General features: G+C 37.8%; 2 protein-coding genes across 2 annotated transcripts; one reads left to right on the forward strand and one right to left on the reverse strand.

The window, feature by feature from the left end:
• Window positions 1-5,150: 5,150 nt before the first annotated feature.
• Window positions 5,151-8,846, forward strand: LOC147233412 (uncharacterized). Its single transcript, XM_086148232.1, has 8 exons — window positions 5,151-5,163; window positions 5,559-5,736; window positions 5,803-5,982; window positions 6,745-6,856; window positions 6,945-7,081; window positions 7,224-7,301; window positions 7,379-7,495; window positions 8,154-8,846. Exons 2-8 carry the CDS (start codon window positions 5,560-5,562, stop codon window positions 8,304-8,306), a joined length of 954 nt encoding a protein of 317 aa, XP_086004358.1. The 5' UTR covers window positions 5,151-5,163; window position 5,559; the 3' UTR covers window positions 8,307-8,846.
• Window positions 8,847-9,518: 672 nt separating this feature from the next.
• Window positions 9,519-14,045, reverse strand: unc50 (unc-50 homolog (C. elegans)). The gene is made up of 6 exons (XM_086148233.1): window positions 13,933-14,045; window positions 12,560-12,842; window positions 11,962-12,082; window positions 11,698-11,837; window positions 11,169-11,276; window positions 9,519-10,170 (listed from the first exon to the last, which is right to left on the reverse strand). The coding sequence occupies exons 2-6, from the start codon at window positions 12,825-12,827 to the stop codon at window positions 10,034-10,036; spliced, it is 774 nt and encodes a 257-aa protein (XP_086004359.1). The 5' UTR covers window positions 12,828-12,842; window positions 13,933-14,045; the 3' UTR covers window positions 9,519-10,033.
• Between the last annotated feature and the right edge of the window lie 94 nt (window positions 14,046-14,139).

Raw genomic sequence — 14,139 nt, forward strand, 5'->3', positions numbered from 1 at the left:
CCTCCAGTGTAGACATATGTCAATATTTTTCTCTCTTTCTATTTTTTTCTACCTTTCAAAAAGCTAAGTCTTTCAATTCGAGCAAATCCTTAACTTGTACTTATTATATTTCAACAACAATAATATATTTTCTATGCTTTAAATTAAAAATATTGTTTTGTCATCAAAGACCATTTTTATTTTGCGTTGTTGATTATTTAAACAAAGGACTGTAATAAGCACAAGGGACGATGGTATAATATACATTTTTGTATTTCATGTACTCAAAGAGGTAAAACTAGTGGTCAGTTTCCTTTGTGCCGAACCGCTGGTAGAAATGTCTGTACTCTTAACATTTATTCTTACAGTTCAGTATTGATTTCAATGTTGATCTGTTGAGCACATTGTTACTAAAATATTCTTAAACCCTAAATTCATGAACAATGTACGTCCTTTTTCCCAAAGACTCTAAGGTTTTGCACACATTCAAGCTGTCCTCTTTTTTTCACGCTGGTACTTCCCAGTGAAGCACAGAAGAGTGCATATTCTACTGTTCCCAACATATTATGCCTGTAACAACATGTCAAGCATCTGACAGATGAATTTGTTTGCACTTTGTTTACCAAGTGATTCTTGCAGAGCCACTTTAACCCCATCTCAGCCATCCCTGGCTCCTCCTGCGTATTCTCTTCAATGCAACATTTTAGATTCTTCCATTGTTTCATGGTTTTGAACTTTGTGAGGAAACTGGAGATCTCAGACTGAACCCTCACAGTGGATAATAATGCAACTGAAATAGTGTTGATCCACTGTGTGTGAGCTGCATTCATTATCTTAAGACATCAATTTGATACCATTCAGCCGTGTCTTGAGCCATTATATCAGCCATCGGTGAATATCTTGCACTCCGGTCGACAGAGTGAAGGAGATTCTAAGAATCATACTATTTTAAATCATGTTCTGCTCTCAGCTTGTGGAAAAATCTCCTTTTACTACAAGATATGCCTCTTTGCTATATATATTTTAGCTATACATCTAAGACATATGTCCTTCGCATGTACAACCCAGGGGCAGAAGCCTGTTGGATGGATTGTGTGAACAAAGTCTGAAAACACTATAAATTACACAGTAATTAATTATAATAATCATTATTATTATTCTTTATCCCAATCCCATGTGTGTATCCAATTAGATATATTTATATATTTACCACTATCAGTCGTGTGTTTCTTTGTTTCTTGTGCCACGCGCTTCATAGACAATCTTATCTTCTACAACAAAAATATTTATAATAACACGTTTTATTTAGATGTTACAAGATCACCATAATCTTCAAATTTAAAATGACATTTTAAAAATGAACAAACTAAAGTAAAATGCATTTTAATTAAATACTCATTAATTCTTTTCAAAAGCCACGGGGACCCGCTTTCAGAGGGATCATAGGGTTGCCGACCCTTGACACTTTAAAAGTCAAACTACTCCTATTCCTATATCTGTGTTCTTCTCACAGATAGGGGTGTTATTTGTCATTATACCATGGATGGAGAAGAAGGAAAGAGTGAAAAAAAATCAAATCTTGCCATTCATCCTTCCCCTGTCATAAAGTTACTTCTTTTAAGTAAGAACTGAATATTTTGAAATTGCGTGACATTACCTCGTCTCATTGTGGTCAATCTTGGATCGTCCTCGGACAGAGAATTTCCTTGTAGAAGAGCAGGCTGTACTAATTTGGGGAGGTATTTTTAAGCGGACATCTTTTTTCCAGCTGTGTTCTAAAATATGCTTGCTTCGATGGGAACCACACTTTAGGACAAAACACTACATTTCATTACTGCCTATTTCAAGTATATCATGTGATCCCAGCGCATTTTGTTCTTGATAAACCAGTGTCCAAACAGAAAAAAGATCAATTTGTGGAAATACTATTTGTTCTTTTGTATCTGTTTCGTATTCTTGGAGAGAATACCAACCTAATTATTTAACTGTGACCATGACTTCCCGAGTTTAGATGAATATTTTACATAGCTGCAAACCAACAAAATCCCCCAAGTCAATGAAATGTAAAATCAAGGAAAACAGGCCTGGCTCCATTTCAGCATCCATAATGGAGTTACTCGCACACCAAATCACACACAAAAGGTAAAAAGGGTTCCAAATCCTATAAATAAAGTTTTCAGACTTCAGATTTGTAAAATCATCAGTCATGCAGGAGAGGACCACTTTTAAAATCTGGCTCTCAATCAGCTTTTGTCAGCAGCTGTTACATGACCTTTGCGTCATATTCAGCATTTTCACAAGTTAGAACTCTTCCTGTAATATGATGCTTTGGTATGCTGCTGGATTTCAGACACACCTCAATGCTTGAAGGCTTTTTAGAAATGGTAGCTCTAAAGAGACTTAAATAGTCCAGACCAGGGGATGGGCAAACTACGGCCAACGGGCCACATCTGGCCCGTTCTTCTTTTTAATCCGGCCCGCCAAAGATTGGATCCATTGAATGATCGGATCAATGAATGTGGGTTTTCAAATAGGAGATTATCTCATTTTTGGACCTACTTGAGAATACTTGAGAATTTTCCTGAGCTGAATGACACAGACTGGCTTTGTGATTTAGCCTTTACTGTGGATTCACTGAAACACATGTATGAGGTGGACGTGAAGCTCCAAGGGGAAAACCGGTTTGTTCATGAAATGCAAGCAAACGTCAAAGCCTACAAAACCAAGGTGTTTTTTTTTTCAAAGCAAATGTCAGGCAATGTTCAGAAAAATGTCAGACGAGTATGATATGTACTGTTAACAAATGCGTTTTTTTTTATATTGTATCATTTCTTGTGCTCACACGGCCCGTCTGTCAAATTTTAGAAGTCAATGCAGCCCCTGAGCCAAATAGTTTGACCAGCGCTGATCCAGACAGTTAGTTCAGCCACAGACAACAGGTCCTACCATCTGCTTCGGTGAGATTCAATCAAATTTTAAAATCTCTATTTGATATGAAACCTGTAAACTGTAGATATATAGCTATTTTGACCAAAAAAAGGGGGCCGCTCAAAATCTGACTGTTAGCGCTGAGAAAGATCCCTCCCCCCCCAAGGTTTCCCCCGTTTGTTGGTTGTTGAATTAAACCCCCCTTGTAAGAGCAGAATTCTGAGAGCAGTTAACCTTGACTCTGATTGTCACTTTGCAAACGCCCTGGCTGACCACAATACATAATCCACACATGCAAAGATTTTTCACTCAAACTGAATATATTTTAAGTGTCTTCCATGTCTTTTTTTTTCAGCTCTGTAACAATTATATCAAAATAAGTTCTATATCTCTGAGTGTAAACGATGTAAACTGCCTTTGTTTATAGCTTTAGCATCATCCATTACCCCTCTCTTGAGTTGTCCTCCTTTTTATAGATAGGATGAAGAAGCTGATACTCGATGTGGACACGGGGGTGGATGATGCTCAGATTATGATGGCCCTGGCTGACCCCAATGTGGATATCCTGGGGATCACCTGTTGCCATGGCAACACACTCCACATTCATGTTTTCCAAAGCACTGCCTTTATTTTCTTGTTTGTGAAGAACACAGGGACGGATATTATCTGAGCAGCATCTGGTGCTGCAACACACATTAGAAAAAAAGTGCAAACAGTAATTAATAGCCTGTGCACACAATGCAAGAGTGAAACTAAGGCAAACACTAAATAATGGGATAAATTTAAACTTTAAATTGGGTGGCATTTGTAGTAAAAAAAAAGTCAGGGCATTTTTTATCTTTAATAGTTGTTAATTATTCTTATAGTTGTGATACACGAACATCATTTTTCAATATTGTTTTTTTCTTTGAAAATCTTTATGGGTCATTTTGTTTTCAGATTCTATTTTGGAAAGAATCAACAGTATTTCCTTCACTTTTCATTTTTAGCTTTGATAAAAGCGCGCCACGGAGGCAGGATTCTCGTGGCACGGTTGCCTAGTCGCACACTTCCACTGTGACACCTGTATGCCATTTCTTTTTCAACTTTGTCTCTTTGTTCAACAACAGGCTGTCGTTGCCACAAAAACAAAACGAACTGCTGAGAAGAGCCTTTTTCATAATATAAGTCATATGATGAATATCATAATGAAAAAAATATCCTCCTTGTAAAATGTAATTGCATTGTGTTCATTTGAAATTCCGACAGCAGGCAAACAAGACATGGATTGTTGATTCATGTCACATGTGTGGTTTGGGAGGCCTTCAAATATACCTCTGGAAATGAGTAACTGTACTCTCCTCGCTTTCTTTGTTTGTCCACTCCCAAGTATATGTTACCCTATGAAAAAAAAATGGTGCAGCAGGAGCAACATGTGTTGGAAACTTTTTCAAAATCACTTTGATAGAATCCGGACTCTGCTCCACTTTTGCACAGTGAATTTTCCTTTGAAGATTCAAAGGAAATCCAGGAGACATATTTAAGAGAAACCCCATGAAATGTCAATATAAATTAAACTGTGATTCTTTCCAGCAAGATGTAGTGCGGAGACGGCTTTTGCGGATTTGCTTGTACGGTAGCGGAAGAGAAGTGCAGACTTTGTGAATAGCACTGTGCACGTTGGGACAATGTTGAAGAATTTGAAGTAAAATTTAGATGATACATTCATGTGTTAAAATGGTCTTTTATGACATATTGGGTTGTAAGAGAAAGGAAATTTTGAGAATAAAAATTGAGAAATTAAAAATTTTAATTTTGTAATAAAGGAGTCGATTCATAACATGCAGCTCCAAACTACATAACATCTTGGAGACTTGGACTGAAGGAAGGAATAACCGCGAAGACTTTCGTGTCCAGACATTTAATAAAAGCTTCATAATTACCAACATTCTCAACTATCTTAGTTTGTTGTTGTTTCATGATCTGTTCACACATTCTGGCACTAATTGCTTCAAGAAAGATATAAAGAATTCAACTGGCGGATCTTCAAGCGGTTTTTGATAAAAAAACGGAAAAGTTTCTGTCATTAAAATGTTTTGTGGGGGGGGGGGTTCTCTCTCACTCTCATGCTCTCTTTCTCTCAGTTCTCCATTGCAGTAGGACCTACCCATTGGTTAGCTGCCTCTTTTTGAATTATGTTACATAACGCCCCTCACCCCGCCCAGTATAAGTGTAAGAGTCCCTGCTGGAGCGCTACAGCTGACACTTCTTTCTCAGGTAAGTTGATCTCACCACGTTTTCTCTTTTCTTTGTAGGTAAACATGCTTGATACGAGGCTTTGCGCACTTGTCAACACAGTCTTCTGTGTTTTTAAGTGCATGCTTGTTACCAATCTGGTTTTACACAATTGTGGAACACATGGTTGAGCCATTTGCTCAACCCAATTGAGACATTTATCCTTTTTCCAGCAACTGCCGACATGAGAAAGAGGAGTGGTTTTCCTCTATCTCCTCTAACTGCCTTTACAGCCTAGTTGTTTTTTAGTTTGTTTATCTTTGTGACTATTACAGTAAAATAGCTGTCCCTGCTCCTTGTATAAATTATATGAAATATTACTTTTAGCACTGTTTGTTACCCCTCCTTTAATTTTCCTCCCTTTTTCTGAAAAATAGGATGAAGAAGCTGATACTCGACGTGGACACAGGGGTGGATGATGCTCAGGCCATCATGACGGCCCTGGCTGACCCCAACGTGGAAATTCTGGGGATCACCTGCAGCCACGGCAACACACCACTGGAGAACGTCCTCAAGAACACTCTCCGCGTTCTCAAAGTCTGCAACCGGCTGGATGTAAGTTTGACCCCGAGTGTCCTTGAAACCCTCTCCTATGAGCTCACAATAAACATCCCAACACAGATCCCAGTGTTCCGCGGCTGCTCTGAGCCCCTGCTGGGAATGCAGATCCACGCTGGAGACTTTCATGGGAAGGACGGGCTTGGCGATGTTCCTGATCCAAACGCTCCAGGCCTGGAGCTGATACAGACAGAAACTGCTTTGCAGGCCATGCTTAGGCTTGCCAATGACAACCCTGGACAGGTAAGGAGGTGAAAAAGCCTGAAATGACTTTGGAAATGGGGGAGGGTAGGTTAGTATTTGGATTTTTTATGACACTGTAGGGGCTTTGAGCAGTTCCTGCAAAAAAGAACGCTACTGCAGGTCTTTCATTCTATCTGCTGTCAGACTGCACATCACCACAAACACGCAAACATTTCTTTGAAAGAAGTTTTGATGCTGCTTACAGGCATCACCAAATATATTTTGCACTACCCCTTGACCTCCATCTCTACTTACTGTTGTTATTCATCCAATATTTATATTTATACATTCTTCGACTAAAACACTAATTGGCACTCTGTACACAGCCAGTTGGGTACAAAACAAAATTTTGTTTACATAGGCATCATCTTTACAGTATCTGGTTATAAATGATAACCTCCAAGTCGATAAGGTGCAACTTGTAGACATAAAGTACATATTTACAATGGTGAACAGCAGCAGCTATACTCTATATATTAACATTTCATTTTTATTACCGACCATCTCCTTCCGTACACCTGTTATTTCTAAAACAGATGCACAGTATTTGCTCACTTTTTTCCACCCTGTAATGCTGCTGTGACAATTGTATTCCCCCATTGTGGGATTAATCAAGTTTATCTTATCTTGATTTAACTATAAACATTTAGTCAAATAGCTTTAGAAGTGTGATTACCCTCTTGCGACGTATCATTTGTGTTTTTTTTGTATCTCTGCAGATGATCATATTAAAAACTGTGTATTTTCCCACACTGCATGCAGGTGACCTTAACAGCGACGGCGCCCCTAACTAACCTCGCCCTCGCCGTCAAAGTGGATCCCTCCTTTCCCTCAAAGCTAAAAGCGCTCTACATCATGGGGGGAAACATTGAATGTATGTCACATGTTAATGACCCTCCCAAGCCGAAATGCATCTTTGATCTTAACTTCTATAAATGACAGCAACATGCTTGTGTGTGCAGCGAGGGGAAACACCACACCTTGTGGAGAGTTTAACTTTTTGGCCGACCCAGAGGCCGCCTACATTGTGCTTGAGCGCTACACCTGTCCCACCTACATTGCCTCCTGGGAGTTTAGCTGCAGGAACAGCCTGCCATGGGTGAGGGCTTAAGAATACATCTTTATGATTTGATTGCAACCAATGAAAATAAAGCATTAATCACGAATTTCAGGGATTCTTTTTTATTCAATTGATTGAGGAATAATTGCTCTGTATAATTTCCGTCACTTGTTTCCCCAAGGCCTTCTGCGATACTTGGCTGGCTCAAAAAACGGAAAAGGCTGTGTTCATGGAGAAGATTTCTCGTCACACCCGGAATGTAAGACTGCAAGCCCAGTATGTCACTATTGTGCAATAAATAAGAAAGGATCAATCATAAATACTGTATTGGTGTAGATGGTGCAGACGGCGAGATATCAGAAGGAGCTGGTGTCGGGATCTGGGTTCAACGCCTGTGACACTTACGCCGTTGCTGCAGCTATGGATGACAGCCTGTTGCTGGAGAGCGAGCAGGTCAGTGTCCTCTCTCTTGGTTCAAATGTGCTGTTTTTGGCACTTCAGTGTTGCTCTGAAATATGCTAGATTTGAAATTGGATTCGTGTTCCATATATGTGCAGGCACTGGGATGTCTGGGATCGTGTAAGATCATCATTATATCTGGCGTGTCTTTAAGAGATCTTGTCACTGACTAAACAGAAATGACAAGCGTTGTTGTGTGTATACGTGCATGAGTACACCGAATGTAATTATAATTAATTTAAATCAGATTTTTTGTTTTAGAATTACAAATTTATATAAATTTGCAAAATTCAGTGATTCATCAAGGACAGGGCTTCAATGCATTAGTTGGTTTTGGTAAGGGTTCTGTCACAATTCAAACTTCTTTTTTTTGTACAATTAACTGGCAAAAAATGATCATATCTCAAATAAACAAATATGAATTTTCTCAATTTCTTTACCCCTGTGGACAAATCTTCTAAATTGACCCCTTTCACCACTTTCTGACATTTTATGGACCAATCAAATAATTAATTCATTACATTACATTAGTAATTAGTAATTCGGCAGACACTTTTATCCAAAGCGACTGACAAAAAGTGCAATTTTATTATGAAAATAATCTTTAAATCAATATTGCAGCCTTAGATTGTGTCTTGTGTACCTGCTACAGGTTGCTGTGACAGTGGAGCTGGAAGGAAAACACACCCGAGGCATGATGGTCCTGGACTATTTGGAATTGCTGAAGAAGGAACATAAGGTGTGCATCATGAAGACACTTGACCTGGAGAAGTTCAAGAAAATGTTGACCAATGCATTGAAATAGATTCTCACATGATGGGATGCCTATAGTAAGTGAAATCCCACCTTCTAAACTTCAGTTCTCACCTGTTGTTTCTCTGCACCCAGCATGTTGTCCAGGTGCAGTGAAATAACTTCAGTGACTTGCAGGTGATGTACTAAAAAAAATTGAAAGTATTTACAGAGAAATTATTTCAGGACTTTTTTTTTCATTATTTTCATTTTTTTTTAATTTTTCATATATTTTCATTTCAACACCAGCTGGCGACAGCAAACTACCGAGATCAGGGGTTAGCATCCCGCGGCTCCGGAGCTCCATGCGGCTCTTTGATCCATCTGATGTAGCTCCCTGTGGCTTTCAAAAAGAATGTATTCTATTTTAGTTTGTTCATTTTTAAAATGTAATTTTACATTTGAAGGTTATGGCGATGTAATTGAAAAGAAATTTAATTTTGTTTTCTTCGCAGTTCATTGATTTAAAAAAAAATGCAACTCATATTTTGTTTATACATAGAATGAAGGCAAAAAATAAACTTTATATGCCGTGCTAATTCATTTTAATTTTCAAAGGAATTGTGAGGCTCAGAGTGTTTTTTTTTACAGTGGGGAAATGGATCCAAATGGTTCTTTGAGTGGTAACGGTTGCCGACCCCTGACCTTGATCCATTTCAGATTCTCAACTTGGGGCATGTTTACACTCTGTCTCGATACACACACTTTATCTGTTTTGAATATATCCAAGGAACGCAAGTAAAACTTCCAACATATAATATTATCTCATTGTGCTAAAACTAGCTGAGAAAGTGTCAGATTTAATTATTGCATAATGCATCAGAAGGAAATGATGGGTTAGATATGCACGGAGTAGGTAATGATAAAGCAGATTTAAAAATGAATACTGAAGATAATCAAACCCTGTTTATCCCTATTATGCTCACATTCTTGTTATTTCTTCTAGACTTCAGGCTAATTGTCTGCTGTTTATTTTATAGAGAATATTTTAGGAGGTTTACTCATGGCATTTACCATTTATAATTACTCAACCATTTTTTTTTTTTTTTTTCAAAAACAGAGGATAAGATTTTAACCGGGTAATGATACATACAGGGATGTAGACAGTGAGGCCTTGGCTGATGGTTTGATTTGTTTTCATTTACAATAACTTATTAGGGTAAATGACATTCGCCATATTATGGCTCATATCTGAGATCCTTCAAAAAGTCAAACATTGGCATCCTTTTTTTAATAAAACATTTTTATTGAAAGCAATCTGGAATGTAGACTTAAAGAAAAAAGAAAATGAAAAAAACGTCTGTATCCCCAGTGTATACAATTTGTCTTTTTTTTTTTTTCCTCAACCACCAGGATATTTTTCGGCCTTCTCGAACGAGACTTTATGGTTCTGCTTTTCAAAAACAGTCCTTAGAGTGTATGTTTGTGTGTATGTGTCATATATATATATATATATATATAAATGTATATATTACAACTTGCAACAGTAGTATTTACAAAACACACCATGAAAAGTTGCATCTTATTCACCTTCATTCCTCTACAACACATCCAAACACAACACTGGCTTCGGATTTCAGTACTCTGGCTCAACAAAGATGCCACAGAGAATATTCAGGCATCAGTTAAGCCTGAGTCCCATTTTTCCACAGTGTTGACCGACAGCTGCTGGATTTGTAGTCATCTAGATGCAAGTCGGCCTGGAGCCAGCTAGTGTCCAACATCAAAAGCAAACCAACTTCACTGGACTCTATACTTGTAAAACCAGCAGAGGCCACCGGTCAAGTTCCAACCCAGAGCGATAGAAAGGATGTATAGAAGTCCAAGCAGGGCAAAGGGGTAGAGAAGCACCACTGTGTTCTTCAGGAAGGGGAGAGCTGAGTGGATCAAACAAAAATAACTGTTATACCTGTTTAGCATACCAAAGTTTACATTCTATTTCTACTGTAAGGACATCCTCAGGATGTAGGAAAGTATATTTGTGACCACTAGATGGAGGCAAAACAGTCAATTATTATCAACACTTGTGTCTGGTTTCTCTCAAACACATGTTTTGATGGAGGTTTCTAGAGCAACTCCAAATTCAAAAACTTCATTTTGAAGGAAGGAAGCCTGTACTAAGGAAGCAGCTGTTTATTATTTTTGCAGTTGAGTATTTAGACTATTTTTCAAATTATCAAATCAGCCAAAAACATAAATTCTGCCTTATTGAACAGTGCCAATGACAGAGAAACTGGGACAGGCTACCAAAAGGTAGTAAGTGACAAACATAGAATTTGATCATTAGTATGATCCAAAAGTCAAATCCATAGGTGATGAATGGCAAATATTTATTTTAATTTTGTTGTACTAATCCGCCACATTCACTTTCATTTCATTATTTTTGTAAAAACTGGACGTGTTTTGGTGGTACAGCCATTTCTACAAAGTACTTCATTTTTCTGAAGCTGAAAGTAACTGGGCATTTTATGACAAAACAGTTTCACAGTTAAAAGAACAATCAACCACATTCAAGGTCCAATTCTATGCTGTTTTCCAACATGGAGAATTCAACATTTGAGAAGTTGAATGCAAGTCACTTTAACCTTATCAGACATGGCCTCATCACTGTATTCAAACTGATAGTTTATAGCCTCCGGTAACACATTTAAGAACAGGGAAGCCAGATTACTCCTTGATAGAGGACATCTAAAAGCTTCCCCAGTTCTGTAATGAAATTCACCAGAGAATAATGAAACTTTTGATAAAGAAATGTCTTAAACTTTAGCACAAAGACAACAATAGAATATAATAGAAATACTTTAATGATCCCAGGCTTTGTGATTATATACAGCAAGCTGTGACCCAAGTCTGAGTGATCATGCACAGGACTTACCATTGTACCCTAAGAAGGTGATGTAGAGGTAATAACCAATGGCAATCAGCCACAAGGTGTTTCCTACAAAATATCCCAAAAACCATTCTGACCTTATCACCACGAGGTCTGAAACACATGACACAAGCACAATTGGAGACAAGACGTTCATATGTATGATTTAATAGGATTTCAGTCATTTCTGTTGGATTTATGGTTTTGTTGGCAGAAAAAAACATAAGACATACTTATGAAAAATGTACCTCTGCATTCCTTTTTTATTCAGTGTGTACAGCTGCAATAGTGACATCTGTGGTTTCTATTTGTAAGAATTGCTGTGATGATTGATCTTCTAAGACTAGACTGTTCCTACATGGTAATCTTATGAATGCAAATAAAACTCTTCATTGTGGAAAGATAGCAAATATTTTGATGCAACCAGCAATCAGAAATGATTCACCTGAATAAGGGTAGTATCAAGTATCAATCAAGAGGATAATAAAACAAAAAAAAAAAAAAGTGTACTGTTATGAATAGACTGTTAACTTACGATTTATGAAAAACAGCTGCAAAAAGTGCAGGATGACTAATAGTGGGTAGAAAGCATTGAGGTGAACATCAAATGCATAACCCCACTCAACATCGAAGTCTCTGCTGGGCTGTTTCAGCAAGTACTTATTGCTGATCACCCTGGAAAATGACATGAGAAACAAAAGTTTGGAAACAGATCTACCTGGAAATTGAAGTGGACCATCACCCTCACTCATGGCAAACCCCACCAGAAGTAGTCTCTATTAAAAAAAGTAGTACTCACCACATGAGGGTCGATATGAGCAGACCAACTCCTATACAGTCAACAAAGACAACCCACAGTAGGAGCTTAAATGTTTCAATAATGCCCATGTCTAACACCAGACCAAAACCGATTGTTGACACTGCATAGAAAGAGAAGAAGGGAAGAGTTCAGGATCAAGAACTCAAATGTCAAGATGAAGACCAAACTGAACATGGAATGAACACAAACATGGACTCACAGCTGGACTATGTGGAATCACTTCATAATACAATAGTGAAACAATTCAATCAATGCCTGATCTCCTGTTCTTTTATGTTGTTTTTTTTGTTTGTATCAAGGGTCTTTGATATGTGTATTTTGGTTGCTTTCTGTCTGGTATATACAGCGCTTGGATTCAAAAATTCCCTGGGGGTACCTGTATAAGGAATCAATAATAGTGATTACCTGCCTACCAACTTACACAATAAATCTAGAAGACAGTTTAAAAAACTAAGGAAGGAAGTACAACCAAGAAAGGGAAACCTGAATGACAGTGGATGTGACCAAAATGTGTTTCATAGCAATGTACAAGACAGAAGACAACCAAAGGTGACGAGAACTATGAGTCCAAACTTACCGCACAGCCAAATACTCAACACAACCAGAAAAGCAGGATCATCTCTGGCCCACTGGTCCTTTGTCTGTTTCCTGTAGTGGAAATTGCGGTATACTCTCTGTGGTGATGTGAATAGGTAAAGCATCTGCCAAAGTGCGAATTCAAAGTCCATCTGCCTGAAATGGAGCAGCCGCCTTAAGTACTTGTAGCGCTTGGCACCGGCTGTGTGACGAGCAGCATCCCTTGAACTGAGGGAGCCATTGCTGCTTGAAGAGGTGGTCGGCAACATAACGTTGAATATATGCTGAAAGTTTTTAAGGCAAAAAACAAACAAGAACAGATGTAAGGAACAAGGGAGGGAGCAATTGAGTTAATTAGAGTTGGGGGATTTGGTAAACATTTGTATAACTACATTCAGCAGTCAGTTTTTAGTATTGATGGACTATATATTAAGGATTATATCCGAGATCACAGTATGAAAATAAGTACTTTAATCCACTCTTGCTCGCTACCAGGTCTTTCCGTGTATCATTTATCTATTTAAACATTTTAGATTTTTTTCTATCCAAATTGTGTCAAAAAAAAAAAAAAACATGGCAGAGCTACTGACTGAATTTATGGTGATGATCAGATAATCGTTTCATCAGAACCTAATCGATTGTCAAAAATCAAGATGTTTTTACCCTGACAATTTTCTGGAAAGACAACAGATCCAGTAGATCTAACAACAACAGGATTACGAATTACTACTTAAAACTATGTACACAAAACAATATCCAAGTGAAATATGACTCATTTATATAGATTGATTGCATGGGCAAATATGGTTAAACAGTAACAAGTTTGATATCACTGGGGTTGTATAGCTACGCAGTCCCGATGATGGGAGCATTTTTTTTTTAAACAGTACATAAGAAAAAGAAACTGAATTTGGGAGTGCGACTATGTAGACATTTCGTCTCACAGCCTAAAACAGACATCTCCCCTATTTAAACGTTCACTGTAATTTAGAGGGTAGCTTAAATACGGTTCGGTCTGAAAGACAACTACGTGAATCACATTTCATACTTCAGCAGATCTGAATGCGTTGGAATTAAAAATCAAATATTATTTCAAAAGGCACTGTCCTAAATAACCTTAACCATATAGATACAATGTTAGAAATGTGTCTGTATACACATATATATAAGAGGTTGAGCGAAAGTTTGAATATATGCGTCAAAAATGTTTCTATTGCATATTGCTGACAGTGTTAGCAGACATTGTTAGCCTTCTGCTATTTTAATATTGTTAAGGCCTAGTCAATGTTAATTGAGACTGACTTTAAGGAAGCCCATTTCGTGCAGTTTGGCGGCAGATAAATGGTGATATGTCTGTATTCTGGGTCATTTTACCTGTTTAACTGAACCTCTTCACTTGAAGATGCCAACTTTTCTTGCACGCACAAGTAGCTGTTTATTGTTGCTTCCTGAACTGTCGCGAAACCGAACACGTAGATACCTTCTAGAGTTTACTAAATTATGGGAAATGTAGTCCATCATAGTGAACTACAAAATGACGCATACGTACAACGTCAATTTGCACCTCTGCGAAAAAATATG

Source organism: Fistularia commersonii, chromosome 6, assembly GCF_037954325.1.
Source record: "Fistularia commersonii isolate RoL2024-O1a breed Wild chromosome 6, RoL_Fcom_v1.0, whole genome shotgun sequence".
In the NCBI taxonomy this organism is placed as follows: domain Eukaryota; kingdom Metazoa; phylum Chordata; class Actinopteri; order Syngnathiformes; family Fistulariidae; genus Fistularia; species Fistularia commersonii.